This window comes from Typopeltis vanoorti, chromosome 14, assembly GCF_054136105.1.
Source record: "Typopeltis vanoorti isolate ZY-2024b chromosome 14, IOZ_Tvanoo_1.0, whole genome shotgun sequence".
NCBI classification, from domain to species: domain Eukaryota; kingdom Metazoa; phylum Arthropoda; class Arachnida; order Uropygi; family Thelyphonidae; genus Typopeltis; species Typopeltis vanoorti.
This window is the reverse complement of record NC_143562.1, coordinates 121,891,658-121,918,637: the sequence shown is the minus strand read 5'-3', so window position 1 is coordinate 121,918,637 and position 26,980 is coordinate 121,891,658. Positions and strand designations below refer to the sequence as shown.

Here is a 26,980-nt window from a genome sequence, read left to right as displayed (position 1 = left end):
AGGCCCTTTCTCAATGAGAGTACTTGACTTCCTGGAGAAGCCTCCATAATAATAAATCTTTACAGGAAAAAGAACAGTAAAATTCACTCCTGTTCAGTGGTGACCGGTGAAAATTTTAAGTGGGGGGTGCTGCATATACAAAATTTTGCTTTTTGGTGGCAATACTGTTATGATCTCCATACAGTATCGCTGCCAAAAAAGCAAACAAAGAAAACAAAATAAAGCATTTCTAGTTTCGTAACCACAAAACCATTTAATTTTTTGATACCACTGACTGTTAAAAGACCTGATGTATTTTTTATTTTTACTTATTCCTTCCTGACTAATAATAATATCTGGAGTAGTCAGATGACCTTTATATTTTATTTCTATTTTTTCATGTAACGATAATTGAGAAAATATAATTCTTTTCATATTTTCAACAGTGACACTCATCATAATTCAGCCTTGTATCTATAATAAATAAATAATTATATGTTATTTTAACAGAATAAAATAAGATTTACCAAAAATATTTCACCCTCACCACGAATACACACCAATAATAAAAGTTTCGTATCTTACAGAAATAATGCGTGCAAGCATACAATTTGTCTGTAGCGACAAATTGTATCTTGTCACTGCACATAACAAGATTCATTTGTTACGTGCAGTGACAAGTGCAAACGAACATGTTAATTCTGATACTGCATTAGATCGCAGTGCATTTGTTTCATAATCTAAAGCATTAATCAAACAATTCCAATTAACTATTCAATCAATGTCAAAACATAAGCTGTAACCTTTAACATGTCTTATTGCATTTATATAATGTTGTAAGCATTGTTATTATTTATAAACACAAACAAAATTTAATTTTTCGTCACAAGCCGCCACTGTTCCTGTTCAAAAGTCTATCTTCATATTTGTTTTACAAAACCGTGTCCTCATTGAACATTAAGTCCTCAACAATAAATTTTAATCATTCCCGTCATTCAACCTTAAATTCATATGATAGTTCTGAACATAACTGAATTTCTTCCCTCACATATACACATGTACAAATCTCTCATTCAAAAGAATACCACCGAGGATGGTCTGCTATTTCCAGACCGAAATATTTGATTAATTAAATATCTTTCTTGTGTTTACGTGCATATATCATTCAGTCTTATGTCACAAGTATCCTTAAAACAGCAAATTCTTATCCTTCACGGGGAAAATGCTACCAAACTAACCAGTAAATTAGGAAAACTTTCAGTTATACAAGGTAGGTTACGAGCAAAGATCAATTTCTTAAAAAAGTGCCACGACAACAAGATTATTCCCATTTTCGTTAAGATTAAAGAAACAATAAAATCTCCTGGAGCTCATAATATTTACTGAAACACTAGTTTATCTCTAATCCGTAATCAACTTAAAGCTGCTAAATGTGACCTTACTATTAACAGTTATCACATTTCTGATCTATGCACCTATATTTCCACAAATTTGGATCCACATCTTTCTCACATAGTTCTAAATGTGGCTAAGCGTTCTACTCAACGTGCTTATAATAAACTAAGTCAACATCTTAACCGTAAATATGAAGCTCTTTCGTCTAGACAATCCAAGCCCTTCATAACTCCAGATATTTGGATTGTCAATATATCCGGACATCCTTTGACTGAAAGCAAAACCGTCATCCTGTCAAAATGACATGATTTTTCTATTGTTCCAAAAAGATACCATATCTAGATTTCCTAGTTAACATTGAAAGGAATCTCAATCATCTAACTAGCGATAAAGCTAATGTTCTTCGCCTAGAAGCCACTTCTCTACTTAAGGCCAAACTTCCTCCTTCCAGCATATCTCCTTCTGAAATGAAATCTTTACAGTCCTTGAGAAAAAATAATCACCTCATTATCACCAAAGCTGACAAGGGGAAAGCAACAGTAGCTATGGATTCAGCAAATTACAGAAGAAAACTTTCTCTTTTGCTTCGAGATCGCTCCACATATCAAGAAATTGATTATAATCGAACCAACAGACAACTTAAGAAATTAAATTCTCTCTTAGATGAAGTCATCAGTTTAGATAAAGACATAATTGAAAGACTTAAAACTCATTTCGCAAGACCTCCTAGATTTTATGGCCTTCCAAAAATCCATAAGATTGACTATCCTCTTCGTCCAGTAGTAGATTGTATTGATTCTCCTACTTACCGTATAGCCAATTATCTAGCTAAATTATTGAAATTTTACATTAGCAACTCTAATTCTTTTTTAAAAAACTCCTCAGATTTCTTAGAAAAATTAAAAAATGTCTCATTACAACCTACAGATCTTATGGTTAGCTTTGATATAGAATCTTTATATGCCAATGTACCTCTCAAGGAAACTTTAAAATTACTTGCTGACATCTTTCCTCAAGACATTATAAAACTATTCGATTTCGTAATACATTCTGGATATTTCGTATGTCAAAATAAATTTTACAGCCAAGTAGAAGGAACGGCCATGGGAAGTCCTCTTTCTTCTGCTGTAGCCAACTTTTATTTAGAACATTTAGAAAAAGTCCTCTTCTCATCTATTTTCCCTCAACCATCTTTTTTGGTAAGATATATAGATGACATCTTTACTATTTGGCCTCACAGCAAAAACTCTTTACCTTCTTTTTTAAACAGTATTAATTCCTTGCATCATCGTATAAAGTTTACTATGGAAATAGAAGAAAACAAACAGTTATCTCTTTTAGCCGTTCTCCTCATCCGGTCACCTTCAAATATTCTTACAACTACAGTATATAGGAAACCAACGTTCACAGGTCGTTATATTCTTAAAGAATCAGCCAATCATCCATGTCAAAAAACAGGAATTATAAAATGCCTCATCAGAAGAGCCAAAACTGATTGTTCTACTTTTGATTATCTACAGAAAGAACTTTCTACTATCCAACAACACATGAAACTCAATGGCTTTTCTAAAAAAAAGAGTACTCAACATCTTCTCAATTCTTATAATCCTCCACAAAACAACAAAGTTTCAATACGTCGAGTGCCTGTTCCTTATATCTCTGGTATTTCAGAACCTATCACAAGAATTTTAAAGAAATATGATTTAACAACTGCGTATTCACCTATTAACAAATTGTCTTCTCATTTTCCTTCTCCTAAAGACAAATGCTCAACTTTATCTCTTCCTGGAGTTTATCAAATTCCTTGCAACTGTGATCTCTCCTATTTTGGACAGACTGGACGTTCTCTTGAAAAAAGAATTCAAGAACATCAATCCTCCATTCTTCACAACAAACCTGAAAAGTCTGGATTGGTTCAACACGGGATTGAAACTGACCACAGCATCTTTTGGTCCAGGACTCGCCTCTTACATAGATCCCGTTATAGGTTCGAACGTTTGTTCAAGGAAAGTGTGGAGGCCTTGCTCCATCGCCCCAACCTGAATTGTAATGACTGTATATCTATATCAAAAATCTGGGAAAGTCTAATCAAGATTACTCATTATTATTTTTTTTTTTTTTCCCAATCATGTCTCTACGTCAAAATATTCCGTTTTATACTTAATACTTAGTGATATAACATCACTCGGCGTGTTCTATTTTTACCGATCTATTGTTAGTATTCTAGCTTGTATTTTTTTAAAACTGTTCTTGTAATACCACTGAGGATGGTCTGCTATTTCCAGACCGAAATATTTGGTTAATTAAATATCTTTCTTGTGTTTACGTGCATATACCATTCACTTGTATCTTTTGTTTCATGTTCTTCTCACCAAATCCCATTGTCTTTGTTTTTTCCAAGTTCATAACAAGTCCAAATCTCTTCCCTTCCTCATTTCACAGTTTCAGTGTTTTTTGTAGTTCTCTTTCATCTTCTTCAATAATAACAATGTCATCTGCAAATCTCAGATTGTTAATTCTCATTCCCTGTACAGATATTCCTTTGGCATCTTTTAATTTGTCCATTGCTCTCTTTCTAAATGTGCGATGAAAATGCTTGGTGATGTTGGGTCTCCCTGTCTAGTACCTCTGCTTGTTTTAAACCATTTCTCCAAATCATCACCTATTCTAACTGCTGCAATTGCATTCTGATAAACATCTTTTAATATAGCTATTAGTTTTTTATCAATTCCATAGGATTCCAGAACTGCTAATGTCACTTTCTGGTCAATATTGTCAAATGCTTTCTGAAAATCAGCAAAGTAAGTATATATGTTTTTGTTTTTTCTACTAGCTTTCTCTGCTATTAACCTCATTGTCAAAATCTGTTAAATTGTAGTTCTATCCTTCCTAAATCCTGCTTGCTCGTCTACAAGGTATGCTTCCAATTGTGTTCTCAATCTTTCTGTCAATATGATCATCATCACTTTACCAAGGTGACTTATCAAGGCAATTGTTCTATAATTTTTACATTCTAGCTTATTTCCTTTCTTGTATAATGTTACTAATATTGATTTCACCCACTCCTCTGGCATTTTCCCTTCTTTCCATACCATATTACATAGTTGGTGCATTTCAGTAACCATACTTTCACCACCATATTTAATCATTTCTCCAGTAATGTTATCGTTACCAGGACTCTTGTTGTGTTTTAGCCATCCTATTGCTTTTTCTACCTCTCCTCTTAAAATGTCCATATCATGCTCATTACCTGGTGGTGATATCTGCTTCAATTCTTCAGTCAGTTTCCCAACGCTATCTGAATCTAGTTTTTCTTCTTATAACTCACTACAGTATCTTGTCCACCACTGTACAATTTTTTCTTTATTCATCAATACTTTGCCTTTTTCATCTTTAATTGTGGTCTGTTTTGGTTGCCACTTTCTATTAATAGTTCTGATCATTTTGTATACCACCCTTATTTTATGCTCTCCATAGTACTGTTCTGTATTGTTGCATTGGGCTTCTAACCATTTCATCTTATCCATTCTGACTGCTTTTTTCACCTCATTACACTTTCTTCTATATTGCTCTTCTATTTATTCTGATGTATCCCTTCTTATCTTCAACATTCTTTTCTCCTGTACTAACTTCAGTGTTTCTTAATGCATAACATTATACATATCTGCAAGGAGATGTGTTTTGCATTATGGGAGATACTGAGATAGGAGTGATGATAGTTTGGTCCACTTTTGCTCTGAGTTGCCTGGTATTGCACTACCTTTCCTCAGTCCTGAAGATATTTTCAGGCGCAAACTTTGCTTGTTCACACTTGGATAAAGGATTAAACTAAATTCATTATAGTCTAACCAAGTGCAAAATAAACTTTCAACATTTTTCTCTAAATCCAGAGTAATTTAATAATAAGGTGGCACACCTTTTGGCAACTCCTATAGGTAAAGATGACCCTCCATTGCTTCTGTCTTGGTATCCCCACCTCTGGGCCTGGCTCCCACTGACGAGACCTCAATAAAGGTCGAAACCGGTCTGGGTAGTGGCCCTTCCCTTAATGCATAACAAAATTCCCTTAATGCAAGACACATATCCTCAAGGAGATGTGTTTTGCATTATGGAAGATACTGAGATAGGAGTGATGTCCACCTTTGCTCCAAGTTGCCTGGTGTTGCACCACCTTTCCTCAGTCCTGAAGATATTTTCAGATGCAAACTTTGTTTGCTCACACTTGGATAAAGGATTAAACTAAATTCATTCTGTTGTCTATTTCTGTATTTAATTGGCCAGCTTCACTAAAAATTGTGCATGTAAATAGCTGAAATTTTACTTCATCTATAGGTTTCCCATTTAGGATGTTGCTTATGTTGTCAACATTCCTGTCTATTTTCCAGTCTTTATCAATACTTGAGATTTAAAAAAAAAAAAATCTCAAACTCCCAAAATACAGCTGGAGTAGACAACATTCCATCAGAAATGCTGAAATATGGAGGTATAAAAGGTTTACAGTAACTGCACTGCTGAATTTAGAAGGCACAACCAGATGATTGGAGTAGAGCTCTCATAGTACCCCTGAATTTGAAAATTAGAAAAGAAAGTCTGTACTGAGTGTTCCAGGTAAGATTTATATGAGCACATTTCAAAAGAAACTATGGAAAACTTGGGAAGAGGAAGTTAGATCACTGCCAGATAGGTTGTATCAAGAACAAGTTTTCACTTTAAGACAGATTCGAACTGATGGGAATATATCAAATATCTGTATTTAAGTTTCATATATCTGGAAAAGTATGTGACAAGTTGCCAAGAGAAAATCTTCAAAATGCTAAAATTATTATTTTAAACAACAAGAGACTTCAATTAGTCATGGACTCATCGAGGAACGCCACATATTGCTCCACATTTATCCATTCCCTGACTCTCTGCATTAGGTGTCAATCCAATTAATAATTTCTCCAAGCTGCTGATGCCAAATCCATTTAAGTTTAGGTCATGGTTGTTATATACATCTTTTTTACCATCAAACTCATTCCATGTCTCTAAAATCTCAGAGTTGTTTCTTCTATTGCTGTCGTAGCCCTTCTTCTTAACTCAGTTCTGTTGTATCTGGGTAATGAGCCAACAATGCTTACTCTGTCACTTTTCTTTCAAGAGTCATCTCATATCCTCTCTCATACTATATTTATCACTACTTAAAGCATTTGTTCCAACCAAATAAAGGAGAACCACTCTGCTTCTTGAAAGGCCGAAATTGCTTGAAAAAAAATTCTGTGTTTGATCTCTAGAGTAAGGTTTCCATGCTATCTAATCCATAGCCCTTCCACAGTACTAATACTAATGTATTTGTATTATTGGCGAATGGTCTTTCGTGGATGGGATTTCCATATAGTAATCTATTTTTTATCTGACCCTACAGTTATCAGAACGGCAAGTGCTAATAAATTATAGGTTGGATAATTGAAGTACAATTACACGGCACTCTACTAGAAGTCAGTTGGCATGTAAGACTTGGTTAATTGAAGGTTGGTTGTTTTGAAGATCAGATAAATGGTAGATTACTGTGTGTGTGTTGAAAGATGAATAAAAGTTTAAAGTTGCTTGCCCATCATCCACATTGTACTGATAGCATGGACTATGAAGAGTGAATGTTGTGAACTTCTCTTCAAATTAAAATCAGCCAATATATGTCAAAATCATTTCCAGCATCAAGACATTGTCTGGTTGCTGTTTAATATTGTTTATATGCTAAATTACATTTTTTTATCTTAATAGGTACTGCTTATTTTGTGCAAGTATTCATGTATAGCTAATTACATTGTTCCTTATGAAGCAAATAGAACCAACTTCCAAATTGGTTTATGAAGTATGAGTTACTATATTTTTGATTAATTCTTCAAAAATACTTCACTTACAAAATTGTAACTTGCATGACACTCGCATGTCCATTCAAATTTGTTGTAAATTCTGATTTATAAATGTTTTTCAAAATTAAATGCAGTTGCTTGGCATGCTGTGCAGAATTGATTCTTGCCTGATTTAAGTTTTACCCTTTTTATATTATGTTCAGCAAATCAGTTTTTCTCATTTTTTTTTTGTTTTGTTTTGTTTCATATATTTATAAAACTTTAGCTAGCATTATGCATCCATGTTTGTGTGCATGTATTGTATTTCTGCATGTTAATGCATGTATGTTGTACTTCATAACTAGCTGCAGAAGAACAACGTCAGAACTTTTTTCGCCGTGCTTTATCTGAACGCAAACCTAAAAACTACAGTAAGTTTGTTAATCACTTAAGTATTTTTAAGTATTATTTTTTTTGTTTTGTTTTGTTTTCTGTTCTAAAAAAATAATTTTGGAATTCTGTTAATGTTTTTATATAGTGTTCTGTATTTTAGTGAGTTACAATTGTTGTAATATTATTATTGAGGACCTCAATAAAGTCATAAGGCTCATCTTAAACAACATAATGTGTATCGTACCATTCATTACACTCATTCACTGTTCTTGCTCTCACCACCCTATCAGGCAATGCATTCCACAGTAAAACCACCCTCCATGCAAAAAAAAGTCACTCCTCACCCTCTTACTCATCATCTCCATTCGTAACATCCAGGGATGACCCCCTTGTCATTGCTCTACAATATGAAAGAGCTCCCCAGTGTAAACCCGTGACTACATCTCAACAGTTTAAATGTCTCAATCATATCACCTCTCTTTCTTCTGTCTACAAGACTCTACAGTTCACATGCCCTCAGTCTATCGTCATAGCTAACATTGTATGCTCCTCATATTCAGATCTTCCTGAAGGGCTGCATTGACACTGTTATTAATACCCCTTCTGAGCTTCAAATCATCTGCAAACAACTGAATCTAAGCGCACTCCTTAACAAATCCATACTGACCTTCACAGATATCATTACCCTCATCTTCCCAATACTGTATGCAATCTCTCACTAATTTCTCAAAAATCTTAACAACTGTAGAAGAAATAAACTGGTCTGTAGTTTGATACTTCCATCTGCCACCACAATTATGTAATGACACACTGTCTTACCCACCTTCCACTCCTTTGAGCACCTTTCCTTTAGCCAGCTTTTCATTGAAAAGACAAGTAAACAGAGCTGTCAGTTTCTTAGCACATTCTTTTAAAAACATGTACTAAAATCCCATCCAGTCCCATTGCCTTATTCCCATCTAGAGTTCTTAATATTTGTAGCACTCTTTCCTCTTGCACTTCCAAACCTTGAACCTATCCCATTCCTCTAGTAATAAAACCTTCTTTTCCAGGAGAAATACCCCAATAAAGTGATCAATGAATAACTCCACTATGCCTTCTGCATCAGTCACTCTACTTCCATTTTCATCTAACAATATCATTCTTCCACAATCATTTTTCCTTCTACTGGCCACATAACAGAAGAATTCTTTCAGATTTCCTTGGATCTCGTGACTAATATCTTCTCATATTAGAGTTGCCTTCCTTGTCATGCTAGTCACTTTCCTGGCCTGAGTCTTATATTCCTCATGTAACTGTCCTCCCTCCTTATACTTTTTCCACAACCTCGTTTTCATCTGCTGGTCTGTTTGATATTATTGGTCATCCACTTTACACTAAATCATGTATTCTTTTTCACTTCAAGTATTATGACTTGCCACCGGTGCTAATAAAAATCTCTTTACAGTTCCCATGTTCATCTATCTCATCCTTCCAGTTCCATCCCCTTACTATTACATGCTGTTTCATCTTCCCAATTTATACTGCTGCTGTTCAAATCTCCCATAATGATCAGATCACTCATTTTTCACTTTTCAAACTTATATGCCTAAACATGTCCTGCTCTTCAAACTCTGTGTTTCCTATAGCAACATCCTACTAAACATCCTGCCCTGCCCATCCCACCTCATATCATATACTCTGAAAACCATTTGTGCCATTTCCCATCAAATCTTCCACTATGGGAGGACACAATTCATCACTTATCACAAGCAGTACTTCACCACTGCATTTGTCCTTCCTGTCCTGCTGAAATATACTCTACTCTTCTACTTCTATTCCTGTCAGTATATCATGTTCCATCAACCATGTGTCATTGATCCCAATAATTTTCAGACTGTCTGAGGCTATCTTTCCACTGATTCATCTCCTTTATTCCTGATACTCCTGGTATTTGTAAAAATAAATATCAGTGCATTCCTATAATGATCCTTTAGGTGAATCATTGTTATTGAATTAGTTATGATCAGGGAATCCCTTCCATGAAAGTTGAAACCTGTCACATGGTGAGCACCATGGATAGTTGCACTAACCTTTAAAAATCTGTTACCTTTATTTTCATATTTTTGGTCCCAAAATCTGCTTAACTTCCTTTTCTAGTATCAGTCAGTATTTCTTTAGCTGCATTGTTATGGAATGTTGGTTGAACTGCTCTTTTCACTTTTATCTGTTTTCAGATTAACCTTTATTGTTGTACTGCAATTTGTGAAGTGTAGTGAAAATCATAAGAACTTGAGCATGATAAAAATGGCCTAATGCCTTTTTCATTGTATTTAATGTACAATATTAAATAGGGTGAAATAATAGTCTGATGTGTGCATTTCCAATGAGTCCAGGACTCGTTGATGGAGGGCCATGGATGGTGTGATTTCCTGAATCACACTATAAATTCCTTGAACCTGGATCTCACCTTCTTCCTGACCATACCCTTGAGTTCTCTACTCCCACCTGTCTTAAGCTGCAAAATTTTACATGTATCTGTGCTGTAAGAACTTCTTATTAACTTGAATGTTTCTATCATATCTCCTCTTCTCCTTCTATCACTCAAACTGAAGAATACACTTCTTCAGTCTGTCTTCATATGCCTAATTCCCAGCCAGATATGATTTTGATTAGCCAGTGCTGGGCCTTTTCCACCATTTCCTTATCTCTGTGGAACCCAGATGATCATATTTGAGCACAGAAATCCAGGTGTGGTCTTATCAAGCCCCCTGCTAAATGGGAGAATTACCTTATCCATAAAAGTTAGTGTTTTTTTCAATATTGCAGTTATCCGATGTGATGTCCTGACCATCTTGGCAGTGTGGCCTTTAATCCTTAACTCACTGTCTACTATTACTCCCAAGTCTCTAGCTTCGTTCATTACCTGTAGGAAGACTACAATGCCTTCAACCAAAAATGGATAACCTTTCCCGTAGCAACATTAAACTGGCATTTATTAATCTGTGTGCAGAGAATCGGTTTTCAAGTCAGCAGCAAGCATTCTGTAACTGAAATGTCCCTTATCACCTGACCCAACTTAGCATCTTCCACACATAATTGAATGCTTTCCTCTAGACTAGTGTTTTTCAAACATTTCTGACCATGATCCGCAATAAAAATACATTTTACATCTCATTTCAGCATAATGCGTGCATGCACGCGCACACACATGGAAATTATGTGGCAGCGGTGGAACAAACTCAAAGCACTTCACCACCTTCCAAAAATCAGTTTATCTAGTAGCATTTATAGGATATCAAGCTTATAAGATAAATGATTGGAGGTAGACAGATATTTGCAATAAGATACGCAGATGGCAAGGGGGCATTACTATCAAACACTGAAACAGGACTACAACATCTGTTGAACAGATTACTGGAAATCCTATATCAATCATGGAAATTAACATCAGAAAAACAAAGGTGATAAAAATAGCAAGGAAAGAGGCAAATATGGATATCAGAACATGTGGGGAAAAATTGAATCAAGTAAAGACATTTAAATATCTAGGAAGTGTTATTAGCAGTGATGGAATATGTAAAAGTGACATAAAAGCAAGAATAGCGATGGGAAGAGATGCCATTTAATAGTAAATGGAATTTATTCAGAAGTAAAATGGATAGAAACCTAAAGAAAAGACTAATAAAATGCATCTGAAACTTGGACATTGAAGAAAGAAGAAATTAAGATTTTGGTAAGCTTGGAGATGTGGATTTGGAGAAGGATGAAAAAAATCAAATGGACAGATAAAATAACTAATGAAGAGGTCTTAAAAAGAGTAGAAGAAGAAAGAAGTCTGTTAAGGAGAATAAAAAGAAGCAAGGGAAACTGGATCGGTCATATTCTGAGAGGGAATGGAATCATCAGAGATGCCATCGAAGGAAAAATAGATGGAAAAAACCCAGAGGAAGAGTAAAGAAAAAAATGCTAGATGACATGCTCAATGGAGACGGGTACACAACCTTGAAAGAGAAGGCGCAGAACAGAAGAGAGTGGAAGGAAAGTTTCTGCTACTAAAAGAAGAACCTGCTCAATTGCAGAATACTAAAGAAGAAGAAGATAAATGAAAAGTTTAGTGTCTTTTATTGTTAGTTTAATATCTCATATAGGTCCCATCAGCCCCTAAAGATATTAAACCAATTTTTTGAAAGGCTGCAAATTGTGTGTAGCTTTCTCTACCTTTATCGCAGGTTACCCTGACATTGCACTATCCCAAGGTCAGCTCTCAGAATCAGAGAGAGGATAGGTTAAGTTATTTGGATTTATGGCCAAATCTAATCAGGCTTATTAGGCCAGTGAATTATGACCAATTTGTCTCATTTGCAGGATGGAAAATCTCAAGCTTCTGGGACCATCATAAAGAAATGAAAAAAAAAAAAAAAAAAAAAATATATATATATATATATATATATTTTTTTTTTTGTTTTTCTGATGTTTATATATATATACAGGGTGTTCGGGATAAATTTGACATATTTATAATTAATTATATTTTTCCGTAAGTTACATGTATTAACACACACTTCTCTTCATTTAAAAGTTTGGACCCTTCTTCATTCATATACAAGATGTCAGAAAGGATGGATAGCTGGAACCCACCTGAATCATGGAAGAGAATAACTTGTATCATGATGATTCGTGCCCGCCATCAAAATAAGGATATTACGACTGCTGCCCAATGCTCCCTGAATACAGTAAAAACAATCAGGCATGAACTAGAGACTTGCAATGGTGACTACGAGGATGTAGCAAGAAGAAAGATCCCTAGCAGACGATCTGATTGCGTTCGTACAGCAGAATTCCTCGCAAATCTGCAGGAACAGGTGTTGAAGAACCCTGGCATTGGAATTCGGGCTTTGTTCGTGGAGTTGCTAACTGTAGTCAAGCCCTGGATAACAAGGGTAGCCAATGGTAGGCCGTATGTATGGCAGCAGGATTCGGCCCCTTGCCACACCTCTGGGAAAAGTCAAAAATGGTTGTCTGAAAATTTCTACGACTTCACCAGTCCAAATGTTTGGCCTCCAAACTCCCCAGACCTTAACCCCATGGATTATTTTGTATGGGGCGCAGTTGAAAAAGACACCAATCGCACTTCCAGTAATACAAAAGCCCAGTTAATGGATAAAATTAAAACAGTTTTTGCGGCCCTTCCCAGGGAGACTGTAGCATCAGCTTGTTCGAGGTTCCGAAGCAGAATTGAAACTGTGATCGATGCTAATGGTGGTTATTTTGAGTAAATCTTGTTGATAGTATTGTAATTAACTCTGCCTGTAATGTTTTTTTGTCAATTCATTAAATTTAATAGATACAAAGAAGATTTTCTTTTTCCTTACGAAACTGTCAAATTTATCCCGAACACCCTGTATATATATATATATATATATATTTGGACGGCTCACTTGAGAGCCGTCCAAAACTTACCCATCATGATCTAAAATATCCAACACGATATCTTGTATACACCTGGGAGGTTGTAGGTTTAACAACCTACAACCTCCCAGGTGTATACAAGATATGGTGTGACTGCGACATTCTTACTTTGGCCAGACGGATAAGTCTATTGAATTGCGTATGAAGGAGCACAGGAGGGACATCACTTACAAGAGAACACGTGCCAGTGCTTTATCCAGCCTTATCCTTTTTTCTGCCGATTCTGATGATCAAAACCATAGTCATACAATCCTTTGGGATAGCTCTAACAACATTTTCCATTGCCATGACGAATTGGAGAGAAAAATTGTAGAATCTAGAGAAATCCTCAACCCTATACATTTAAATAATAATTTAAGCTACAACCTCCCAGACTGTCATTCTGCTGTGATCACATACTAGCGCTCATGAGATGCTATATGCACACACTCACCCAACAATGTGGCCAACGAAGGAACAGCTTTGAATATGTTAACTATAACGTTTTTGCAATAAATATGTATAGTGACTTTCCTGTGCTGTTCACAGTTTTTATCTTCAATGTTTAATGTTTTTTCTTTTCTTTTATGAAAACACCTGAAGAAGGCTGTAAAAAGCCGAAACTAGTCATGTGATACCATTAAACCTTTTTTCCTTTACTCTCGGTTTATGTCATTCGATTATTTTAAAAAATATGTTTAACAACCTAGTAAATCAACCTTAGTGCATCTATAGCTTTCGTGACGAGGCATCTCTTAATAATAATAAAAGAAACTTCAACAAAACACTGAAGAAGATAGGACTGAACATCAACAAGTTAGTCTTTCTGAAACGCTATAAATTCCATGCAGTCTTTCCTAAGTTTATATCTTTTAAAGTGAATATTACTTCGGAACTTGCCAAAAGAATCTAACAAAGCAAAGTTAGGCCGTCTTGCTGAAAGAATATTCGACACAAAACGTACTCTTGCTTTTTTGTTTACCAAAAAAAGTACATTATCTCAAATACTTGAAGAATCTCTAGACAATGAAAGTTGGCATCTCTTTAGTATGCGTAGTGAGTCTCAAGCAGCCCAAATCCAATATAACAACAAATTAAAACTTATTAGGAAATTTGAAGCACTAAAAAGAATAGTACAAAATAACCTGAACTTCTCGAAACCCCACAACCCTGACAAAGCTGTAATTAATAAATCATCTTGTATCCTTTCAGATGCAGAAAAAAGTATCCTCAGCAAGGGTTTAAATTTTATTCTTTATTGGAACGACATGCTCTTAAGAGTTTATAAAATAACAGAAATATACTTATCCTTCCTGCAGATAAAGGTAATGCCACAGTTGTGCTTAACTTGGAAGATTATAAAAATAAGATGCTTGAATTACTACAGAGTGACACTTACTCAATTCTTGAGAGAGAGAGAGATCCCACTCATGAACTTCAAAATCGTACCAACAATTTATTAAAAACAACTTTTGAACTGTCTAGAAACATTTGCCTTTCTCTTTGCTCTCTCCATCCGCTCGTGCCATGCATATATGGAGTTCCCAAGATCCACAAGGCAAATACCCCACTTCGTCCCATTGTTGAAGGCATTGATTCACCAACATACAACCTTTCAAAATATCTCTCAAAATACCTTAAATGTTTTTCTGGCAACTCTTCGTGGATTTTGTATCATACATTAAAGATATTACTGTTCAAAAAAATGAAATCATGGCTAGCTTTGATATAGTATCCTTGTTTACAAATGTTCCCACAGACGAAGTCCTGACACTAATCAAAGATAAGTTATCTAAAAAAATGTTAGCCTTACTTACTCATTTCATCAGGTCTGGATACTTTAGATTTCAGGACGCCATCTACAAGCAAAATCATGGTCTAGCAATGGGTAATCCTTTATCTCCTGTACTTGCCAACATTTATCTGGAAGATTTTGAAGTTAAAGTTATCTCTTCCTATTTCTTAGCACCTAGAATTTGGAAACGATATGTGGATGACATTTTCCTCATTTGGAGCCATGGACTTGATTCTCTCCTGGATTTCCTTGAACATCTCAATAGTCAACACCCAAATATCCAATTCACGGATGAGTTTGAAACTAATGGTTCACTGCCTTTAATGGACGTGAAACTGGCCCGTTCTTCTGAAAAACTTAAAATCTCGATGTACAGTCAGTCCCATCATGTCCCTCCTCAGAAACTTGGAATTATTTCTACTTTGGGACATAGAGCTCGCTCTCTTCTTTACGACCCAGATGAACTTCATAAAGAAATCAATTTTCTTAGATCTACTTTCAGACTGAATGGTTATTCTCAAAAAATTACTAAAAAAATACCTTTTTAATCCTCCTAGTCGCCATACTGAAGAAATGAATAATGTTAAAGGCAATATATCTATACCATACATAAGCTCCAGGCTCTCAAAAATTAGCCAAGGTTCTCAAAAAATATAACATTAGAACTTTATTCACTCTGCTTCCTAAGATCTGCTCTCTAGTGAGCCGTCCAAAGCCTAGCCATCACAATCTAAAATATCCAGGTGTATACAAGATATGGTGTGACTGTGACATTCCTTACTTTGGCCAGATGAATATGTCTTGAATTGCGTATGGAGGAGCACAGGAGGGACATCACTTACAAGAGAACACGTGCCAGTGCTTTATCCAGCCATATCCTTTTTTCTGCTTATTCTGATGATCAAAACCATAGTCATACAATCCTTTGGGATAGCTCTAACAACATTTTCCATTGCCATGATGAATTGAAGAGAAAAATTGTAGAATCTAGAGAAATCATCCTCAACCCTGTACATTTAAATAATAATTTAAGCTACAACCTCCCAGACTGACATTCTGCTGTGATCACATACTGGTGCTCACGAGATGCTATACGCACGCACTCACCCAACAATGTGGCCAACGAAGGAACAGCTTTGAATATGTTAACTACAACGTTTTCACGTTAAATATATATAGTGACTTTCCTGTGCTGTTCACAGTTTATATCTTCAATGTTTAATGTTTTTTCTTTTTCTTTTCTTTTCTTTTATGAAAACACTTGAAGAAGGCTGTAAAAAGCCAAAACTAGTCATGTGATACCATTAAACCTTTTTCCTTTACTCTCGGTTTATGTCATTCAATTCTTTTGAAAAATGTATATATATTAGATACACACACACACACGGTGGCCATAATTAAAGAGGTGTTCAGAGTCCTATAACAAAAAACGTATTGGATATAATTCAACCAAATTTGTTGTAAGTACACTTGGGAGCATGAGTTTTTATTTACAGAAGATAAAAATAGCACAAAATTCTGCCACCAGGAGGCATTTGGCACTATAAGCATGTGATTTATGTAAATCAAGTGGATATTAAATCCAGCATTATTTCATTAAATAAGCTTATTATAGGAAATAAATATTATAGTAAACATGCTTATTTTAGTAAATAAGCATGTGATATTTACATAATCTCACTGTTTCTACTGGCAAGTTGGTGGATATAAGGAAAACCGAAACATGTTTTCATCATTCTGATAAGACTGAAGTGCAATGGATTTCGCCTTTACTAGTCAAGCTTCACTATCAACAACTTGATAACACTAATGCTGTGCTTCAAGAATTCTTGCATTTGAAGGATAGGAGAAAAGGTCCATTGACAAAATCTTAGAAGAATGATTTTACAATTTAAAAATAGCAGATCTTTAGCAGTGAGGCCAGGATGAGGACACAAACAGTTATTCCTCAGCAAGTTGACAAAGTTGGGCATGTCATACTCAACTGTGTGGAAAATCCTGCATTAATTGCTTAGGTTTTTCCCATACTCAAGCTTTCCTTCATGGTAATGTGGAAACTCGACTGCTGTTTGCCCTGCCGTTCTTAGCTTGCATGGAGGTGGATGATGCATGGCCATGGAAGATCTTGTGGGATGATGGGACACATTTTTTCTGAACGGTACACAGTTGCTGCAATTGGGCTGCGAATAACCTTCATGTTCCATCAGACACCTTTACTCACTGAAAGTCACAGTGTGGTATAGTTTCACTGCATTGTTTATCATCGGTCCATACTTTTTCAGAGAACTTCTCCCAACAAGACCAGTGACTTGTATAATATAATATTATAGAATAAAATGGAAAAATAAAACTCTAAATATAATCAGTGCCTATAGCCCTGTTGAAGGAAAGCCAAAAATAGAAATTGAAGAATTCTCTGAAATGCTACAGAAAACTGTAAAAAAAATATCATCAGCTGAATTTTATAATACTAGCAGGGACTTAAATGCGAGTGTAATACCAGGTCACTCAATGAAACAACTCAAAACTCGAATGGAATAAGATTGTTTCAGTTTTGTACAGATAACAAATTTAGAATAAATTATATTTTCTTTAATCACAAGAGCCAGCATAAAATAACTTGGAGAAATAACAGAGGATAGATGTCTACAATATATTATATAATAACAAATAGAACGGTAAAACTAGATGAAATATTCTATATAGGAGTTCTAACAACTGCAGATATCAGAGGTGATCTTGAACTACTCATGGGAAAAAGATTCCAATGTAATATAAAGTTAAAAAGCAAAATAAAGAAATACAGGAAAATAAATTAAGGTTGAATTAATACAAGACAGTATGAGAATACCAAAATAGATAAAAGCGCAATTTTAAAAAAAAATGTTATTAGTTCCCATTGGGAAAAATTCAAAATGAACATTAAACAAGCAGCATATGAACCGCTGGGACGGAAAAAAACCTGAAAAATACAAAACAAGATGGACTCTCTGGTATATTGAAGAAATAAAAGCATTATCAGAAACCAAGAAAACCACATTTAATAAACATTTACAAGATAAAATTAATATAGCCAAATATGAAGAATATAAAAGATAACTAAATAAAATCCATAATATTCTAAACAATTAGAATATGCATTTATGGAGCACAGAAACAAGTATAGAATGATCCAAAATCAAAGAAAAGAAATTTGTGAACACACAAATATACCAACCATAGAAAGAGAACAATAGGAAAACTTCTTTACCAAATTATATGAAGGCGAAAAAGAAATAAAAATGTCTGAAATACCACAGCCAGAAAACACAGATGAAATTAAAATAAATAATAATTTAATAGTCATCTCAAATTTGCAAAATAGGAAATCATTTGGAACTGATGGATTTATAATGAAATGCTGAAATATGGGAGTAAAGAAATGACTGAAAACATGAGAGCGATGGACAAACTGCATTACAGTATTGAAGATGCAACATGCTGAAGCTTTAAAGTAAGAAGAAGAATCTATAATAAACTGCATATTTTCTACAACTAGGTAGCAAGCTGAACATTTAATGGAGCACCCTATGTTTATTCTTAAAGCTTACCTTCAAATGCATAAGCCATAAATTGCAAGAAATTTTTGTTGTACCCCCTTCTACAAAATTCTCAAGAGGAGGACATATCAGTCCTTGAGGTAGAAAAAGCTGTAAAAAAACTTGAGATGTCAAAAGGCATCTGAAGTAGATAATATTCTACCAGAAATGCTTAAGTATGGAGGTATAGAAGTTTTGCAGTGGTTACACTGCATAATTCAGAGGGCCTGGTCAGAAGGTTGAATTCCTGATAATTGGAGTAGTGCTCTCATAGTATCCATCTATAAAAAAAGAGAATAAGCTAAATATGAGAATTACAGAGGAATTTCTCTACTAAGTGTTCCAGGTAAGATTTATGCATGCATACTTGAAAAGTGGAAGAGAAACTTGGATTAAAATAATTTGGTTTATTCCAAATAGAGGTTATCGAGATCAGATTTTCACTTTAAAACAAATAGTTAAGAAATTGTGGGAATATGACAAGAATCTTATCTGCCTTTTCCATATCTACAGATGTGGAAAAGGCATACAACAAGGTGCTCAGAGAAAAGTTTTTGAAAACACTATAATTATATGAGGTAAATGGAACATTATACACAGCAATACATACTCTATATTTGGGTTGTATGAGGGTGGTCTGAAACGTTCTCGGCCCCTCAACCATAGATGGCAACACTATTGGCACGATATTTTTTTTCTAAGTTGGTACATCTGTCATAAGGATCCATGTGAAATTGCAAGCCATTCTATCAAGTAATTTGTTTTATACAGCTATCTAAAGCAAAAGTGTTGTCTCTATTCCCTTGAAATGGATAAAATTGAGTATTTTGCAGACCTTCTTTTACAAAGAATTTTATAAAATTCTTTGTAAAAGAAGGTTTAATGCCAAAAGAAATTCATTCAAAGTTCATAAAAGTTTATGGGCACTCCTCTCTTCATTTTTGGCAATTAAGAAATGGGCTGCCAAGTTTAAACGTGGCTGTACCAGCCTTGAAGATGATCCACGTGAAGGACGTCCAAAAAGTATAACAACACCAGAAATCATTGATCAAGTACACAATATGGTATTGGATGACCGATGAGTCAAAGTGAGTGAAATTGCTGAGACTATAGGCATTTCAAAAGAATGTGTAGGATATATTTTGCATGAAGAATTGCAAATGAAAAAGCTTTACGCAAGATGGATGCCACGCTTGCTCACAGATCAAAAATGCACTCGCATGAAAATCTCTGAACAGTGCTTGGAGCATCTTAACAAGAATAAAACTGATTTTGTGCATCGATTTATTACTGTGTATGAGACTTCAATTCACCAAAACAGCAGTGGACAGAAGCCAGTTGTTCAGTGCCAAAGAAGATGAAGTCTGTTCCATCAGCAGGAAAGGTCATGGCATCGGTGTTTTGGGATGCTAAAGGCATTTTGTTTATTAATTATCTTGAAAAGAGTAAAACAATAACTGGAGAATATTATTCCGATCTTTTAACCAGACTAGATGAAAAAATTCATGAGAAAAGACCCGGTTTGCAGAAGGAAAAAATCATCTTTCATCAGGACAATGCATCTGCCCACAAAGGTGTTTTGGCAATGGGAAAATTAAGAGATCTGCACTATGAATTATTGGAACATCCACCCTGTTCCCCAGATTTGGCTCCCTCTAACTTCTGTCTCTTGTCAAAACTAAAACTCTTCCTTGTTGGTCAGCGTTTTTCTCCGAATCAAGAGATGATTGCATCTGTAGAGCGGTATTTTGCAGATCTTACTGAGAACCACTACAGGGATGGGATAATGGTGCTGGAGTATCGCTGAAATAAATGTCTTAAGGGAGATTATGTTGAAAATTAAAAATAATTTGAAATTATAAATTTGTTTTTTCATTGTTAGGCCGAGAACTTTTCAGACCACTCTCGTACATGAGCAACAGCAGGCAACTGTACTCTATAAAATTATAAAGTAATTTATTTTAAATTGTTTTGCATTATAATATAGTTATGGTTGTAAATTAATTAGAATATTATGATAGTTAGATTTTATTTATATAGGTACTGCCATTGTAAATGGACAAAAGTTGAAGCCTGCTGAAAGTGGAGATGTATCAGCTGCATCACGTAGCAGCAAAGAGGTAATTTTAAAAAATGCTATTTTTTTAAAAAAAAAAAATTTTGTTTAATAGTTAATAATACTGAATCATGACACAGAGAAAAAAGATCCTAAAAACAAATGTATAGACTGAACAAAGACGATTAACTTAAAGGCCACCTTGCTTTGAAAAATCTACATTATAGTAGATTCTTTCTATTGCAAACCCATGGGTACAAGAGAAAGCATGTTATAGAACACGGTTTGGTTGAGTATAGTGAATTTACGTAAAAGGTTAAACACGCGTAATAACCACAGTAATAAGTTTTAATAAGTAAAAACGTGTATTTGTTTAGTCATGAATTCTCCACAGGCTTCATTGTATAATAGGTAAAAGGTACTGGCCCCTATTCCCCACTCCATTCTCATGACAAAGAAATTGCAAGAAATAGAAGAAAAAAAGAGAGGGAGGTAAGTTTAGTCATGAATTCTCCACAGGCTTCATTGTATAATAGGTAAAAGGTACTGCCCCCTATTCCCCACTCCATTCTCATGACAAAGAAATTGCAAGAAATAGAAGAAAAAAAAGAGAGGGAGGTAAGTTTAGTCATGAATTCTCCACAGGCTTCATTGTATAATAGGTAAAAGGTACTTCTATTTCTTGCAAAGAAATTGCAAGAAATAGAAGAAAAAAAGAGAGGGAGGTAAGTAATTGATATTGACTACATGACAAAATGGATTGGCAAGAACCATAAATAAAGCACACAGAATAAAAACATAACAAAATGCAAATACAAACAATAATGGGAGACACAAGAACTAACTAGAAGAATATGAAAATATAAAATTAATATTTGAATTTCAAAATGTTATATTAGCATGATAAATAAATGCCACTTACTTACCACAGTTCTTCATAATAAACTAAATATTTGCAGTTGGCAAATATTTAGGATTTTATATATTTTGAAATATTTTATAATTGGGTGTGACCAATTATAAAACTTTATAATTGGTCACACCCAATTACAAAGCAGAAGAGTGCTGGTAGGTCTTGATTAGTGCAAATAATGAATCCCATGAAATGGTCACATTATTCGAATTTGCACTATTCAGGCTTATAATTATATGTAAAATATGATAATTGATTCTAGCTCAATGGAAATAGTTGATGAAAAATTTTAAATATAAGTTTTTATGTTTATTAACAAAATATTACTGTAAAGGATAAAAAAAAATCCATATACTCATAATTTAAATTTATTGTTAATCAAGTCACAAAATAGTTATAGAGAGCAAAATAACGAAACAAAATAAACCTAAATATGTGTGAAATGTTATTCCTGAAGGTAAGCTTACTTACCTTCAGGAATGACCAAAACATCTTTGTTGCTTTTCAAAATATTTTGACCAAGCCGTTTAGACATAAGTTCTGGAAGGCATCCTTTTCAAAAATAAACCAGTTTCATCTATATTAAATATTTGTTGATCAGTGTATCTGCCATATTCAGTTAATTTTTTTAAACATCAGGATATTTAGATGCAGCTGAATTTTGATTTTTAAATTCATCAAACCAACACTTGCATTAAACATCTCTTTTCTTCATTATTTCTTTCACTCTCCTAAACAAATTTAAAGTTTTTGTCCGAATGGCTGTTCTGCTATGGGGAATGCGTTTTTGATTGCAATTACCAATCCATACAATTAAAAGACTCTCTATTTCTATCATTGTAACACATCTAATCCGTATCGATGTTTGCCTTTTTCTTTTATTTCCCCTGCATTTTTTCAAATATGCCTTACTGTCAATTTAGGCATTTCAACGTCTCATCCTATTTTACAATTACTATGACCACATTCATGTTGTTCAATCACTTAAAATTTTTGCTCTAATGTAATAATGAGACTTCTTTTTTCTGCACTCATAGTGTTTTTATCTGAAGGAATCTTCCTTTTGTCCATTTTGTTAAGGAGTACTTCTTATAAACGATTAAAACAAATCACAAACTAACGTGCAGTGTGAAGTAGCATCGTCTAAAACCTTAACATAACTTGGTAACTTGAACTATGCATGCTCTTACCCTCGCATTAACTGAATTTTGGTTCTCATTAAACATGACCTAGTTATCATTGTATAATTTGCACTAAATCGAATATTGCATTAATCACAACCTAGCTGTACATATTTAATAAACATTAGTGTGTATTAGTCAACATTAGTAAGTCTTGAAGGGAGAGGAAAAATGATTGACACAGCTCATGTGAATGTCAGTTTCATAGCTGGACAGAGATTCAATGAACTACAGCTGCATAAATTGATACTGTTTTGTAACTGTAAATTAAAGAAATATTACACAATATATGATGTTTCTTTAATTCAGAGTTTATATATGTTATGAAATATGTTTGGGTTGCAGCTAAGAGGATGCTAGAGTGCTACTTAGTAAAAGGCCATTCAAAGTTGCTCTTGAAAAGATAAGTTTTATTTTTTGTAGTAAAGTAGCGATTGGATTTGCGTTTTGGTGTAGTTTTGTTTATTTTTATGGCTTAGTATAACTGTGATTGTGAAGCTTTGCCTGTGTTTGAAACAGGTGTTTGTTTTTACTATTTTTGAAGCTTGCAGTGAATGATGACAGAAAGCATTACGAATGAGAGTTGCATGTCGCACAGGATTAAAATCACATGCAATTAATGGAGTGAACTTTTTTTTTGAGAATGTTTGCAACATGTATACTGGAATGTGGAGAGTGTGTTTGTGTAGAGACTGAACAGAAGACAAGGAAGTGTATGGATATGTCAAAAGTGTGATATTCTGTTGGACTATGAGTTATCAGTAAATGCGTAGCTGACAGATGGAATGAAAGAGTAAAGAGTACACTGTATGAATAGCAGAATGGAAGCAAGTTAATTGCAGGAGCAAATGATTGTATAAATCATGGAATGGAAGCAACCAAGTGGTTACTGTGTCCGCTCTCCAACCAACAGGTCATGGGTTTGATTTCCACCATGGGTATGGAGGTTTGTGATTGTCTTTAGGTGTGAGGTGAATTTCATTGCCCAGTGTTGAGACCACTGCCCTACTTATTGGAGACTTGAAAAGTTCATGTTTGGTCCAAGGTTTCTGGACTATGTAAAAATAAATAAAAAATATATAAACTTGATAAAAATGGGGGAGGATCCTTAGCCTACCCACTGTACAAATGTACTATAGGTTTCCTTTTGTGGGTAGGAACGACATAAAAAAAAAAAAAGTGATATTGCAGAAACTAAAGAAAATATAGCTAAAGAAATTAAAGCAAATGACACTGAAAGTGAAGAAGAGTTAGAATGAGGAAACAAAAGAAATGAATGATAGACTGACAGATAAGGATGAAGAAAAGCAGAGAAAAAGAAGTGACAAATGACTCAAAAATAGCAATCTATGGAGATTCCATTATTAGAGTTGTGGTAAATGAGAGATTCCATAAGGTGTGTGTTTTCCAGGAGGGAGAATTAGCAAGATAATTGATGCATTAGATATGACAAGCAGGCAAGTTGGTGGTGGTTGTTGGAACAAATGGCTTCATTGGACATAAAGAGCATTTGAGGATGGATATCAGGAGATTGTGGAGGAGAGTGAAAGATAATTGTGTGATTGGAAAGGTAGTTCACTGTGTTGCCAAGTAATGATAACAAGTTGAGATGAAGAGAAGGGATCATGACTGGTATGTTGGCAGAACTGTGTGAGGAGGAGAGTGGAGTATGCATATTTTTGGGGTGCATTTGAGGGAAGGATGGAAATGTACAAAGGTGACAAGTTGCACTTAAATGGATTTGGTGTGAGTCAGACTGTTGCTGCAAGAAAGAGCAATGAATAATGTGAGCAAGAGCACAGATGACGTAAGAGGTAAAGCAAAAGATCAGGAGAGAAGAACTTGTGACATCAAAGTGGTTGTAAAGGAGAATAGTAGTACTGTGAGTGATAATCACAGAAGAATAATGCAAGGTGGACAGTGAAACTGAAAGAGGCAGGAAGACAGTATAAAGAGAGTGGATGTTACAAGTAGTAGTGAATGTATGTATGCGGATGGTCAGTATGGGAATAAGATATATAGGGTGTAGGTGAGTCTGAAGAGAGAGATTGGGTAAGTGGTGATAAAGGCAGTTTGGAATAATTAAGGTGTGGGGCAATCACAACCTATAAGTGGCATTGGCAGGACAAGTTGTAGTCCTAAAAGCGAATTGCTGTTTGTTTACAAATGCTAGAAGTATCAGAAATAAGGGAGAAATGAAATGGTTCCATTGATTGAATTGAATGGCCCCAAAATTGTTGGAATAAGTGAAACATGGTTGTATAAGGATGATATCTTGACAGGAATAGATATGGAAGGGTATGATGTTTTTGTGGGGATGGAAAAGACAAGAGAGGGGAGGGAAACTGTTGATGATAGCAGGTGAATTATGTTTGTACAAAGTGGAGATATGAGATGTAAATAGTGGCAATGGTTTTGAGTCACTATGGTGTGAGGCGAAGGTTGACAGGAAGAGATATTTAGTTGCCACAGCACATGGAGGGTGGTGATGAAGAAATGTATAAGTAACTTGGGTTAGTGAACAATGGAAGGGTAATTATTATGGGTGATTTTAATTATGGCAGCATACATTAAAATGAAGAGAGAGCATTTGGGAATAAGGAAAATGAATTTCTTGAATTCTTGAGAGACAACTATCTGAGATAGCATGTAAAGGAGAGCACACGAGCATCGAGTGTTTTAAATCTGATCATTTCATCAGAGGATGTGATTGTGAGTGGAGTTTTTCAGTTTCCCCCAGTTGGTGAGAGTTGTATCACTTCATGACTGTAACCCATGTGATCATGAAGTGATCACATGGGTTGTGGCTAGCCATATGAAGACTTCTGTGAGGAAAGGATATATGTGGAATGCTGGCTTGGTTGGCTGAGTTGTTAGTGTACCCACTCACCAAATGGTTGTAAGTTTGAATCCCACTACGACCGTTTGTTTATAATTGTCTTTAGGTGGGAGATGAATTTCATCACCTTGTGTGAAACCACTGCCCTGCTTATCGGAGACCTGAAGAGGCTTGAAAAAGTTCCATGTTTGGTCTCTATGTTTAGTTTCCAGACTTTTTCAATAAAAAATGGGAAAGAAAAATCCTTAGCCAGCCCATGGTACACGTGTATATGCTTTGAAAATAACTTTTTTTTTGTAGCTGGGAATTACATTAAAAATAAAAAATAATAAAAATAAATAAAGGCTGATGATTATAAAAAGCTTAGTTTAGAGCTATAGCATTGAATGAGGAGTTAAGCAGGAGGGAGAAAATTGCTCCATAGGAACTAACAAAAAAAATATGTGAATGTATTCCAAAGGTCAAACACAGAATAAAGTTGGTGTCACTTGAATGAATGAAAGGCTTAAGTATGAAATTTTGAAGAAGAGGATACTGTGGAGGCAGCATAAGATGAAAAATGATAGCAGTCGATTGCATGAGGAGTAAAAAGAGCAAGCCACAAAAGTAACTCAATTGATGAACAGCAAAACTACAGTACGAGCAGAAATTAGCATCAGGCCACGAAAACCCTAGAGGGGTTTTCGTGGCCTGATATGCTAATTCTTCCTTATACTTGCCACATATCTGAAGATATGTGGCAAGTAGAAGGAAAAATGATTATTGTAAGATGGTGTTAATAGATTAAAATGGTAGAATGGTAACTGCTGTAGAAGACATAGTTGAAGTACTCAGTCAACAATTTATAAGGTGTTTCATCCTCATTAGGGTGAAATCATGAGAAACTCAGGTGTAGAGGAAACAGGAATAGATAGTTTAATTCTGAGTGAGCAGGAGGTATATGAGGAAATAAATAAGCTTGGTGTCAGTAAAGTGATAGGATTTGATGACATATCACCACATACACTAAGGAAATGTTCCAGAGAATTAGCAGTTTAGGCATTGGCATGCCTAAACGTTTAATAACAGCACAGGTTCCAAGCGTTTAATAACTAAACGTCTTACAACAGCACAGGTTCCAAGAAATTGGAAAGATGGTAATGCTCCGTTGCATAAAGGTGGCAATAAGGCTGTGGCTACAAATTATAGGCTAATCTGTGTATCCAGAATTGTGGTTAACGTATTGGAGAGATTAGTGATACAGAAATGGCTTGAAAATAGCAGTATCATCTGTGATTGTCAGCATGGGTTTGTTAAAGGCAGATCATGTTTTACCAACTTACTTATGTACTACAAAGTGACAGATGTATTGGACAAGGGAGGTGCATATTCAGTGGTATACTTAGATTTTGCAAAGTTTTCAATATACTGTCACACAACAAGCTTTTAAATAAAGTGAAACAGATGGGATTGGATAACAGATTAGTGATTTGGATCATTGACTGACTGTCATTTAGGTATCAGAAAGTTGTATATGGAACTACAGTATCCTGAAAGAGGAAAGTCACTAGTCACCTTTCACTTTATATTCATTCAACAGTTTCTTTCTTT

The 26,980-nt window shown here is 34.8% G+C and overlaps 1 protein-coding gene across 8 annotated transcripts in view; it reads left to right on the top strand.

The window, feature by feature from the left end:
- The window catches only part of LOC150099873 (protein hu-li tai shao-like), a 542,656-nt gene that overhangs the window by 428,840 nt on the left and 86,836 nt on the right, over positions 1-26,980 (top strand). For 6 of the 8 annotated variants that reach the window (XM_090404245.1, XM_090404248.1, XM_090404250.1 and 3 more), the window contains 2 exons: positions 7,571-7,636; positions 20,442-20,521. In XM_090404245.1, coding sequence (XP_090260371.1) covers positions 7,571-7,636; positions 20,442-20,521 — 146 coding nt within the window. The remainder of the gene's footprint in view (positions 1-7,570; positions 7,637-20,441; positions 20,522-26,980) is intronic. The other 2 variants (XM_090404252.1, XM_090404251.1) reach the window with 1 other exon arrangement.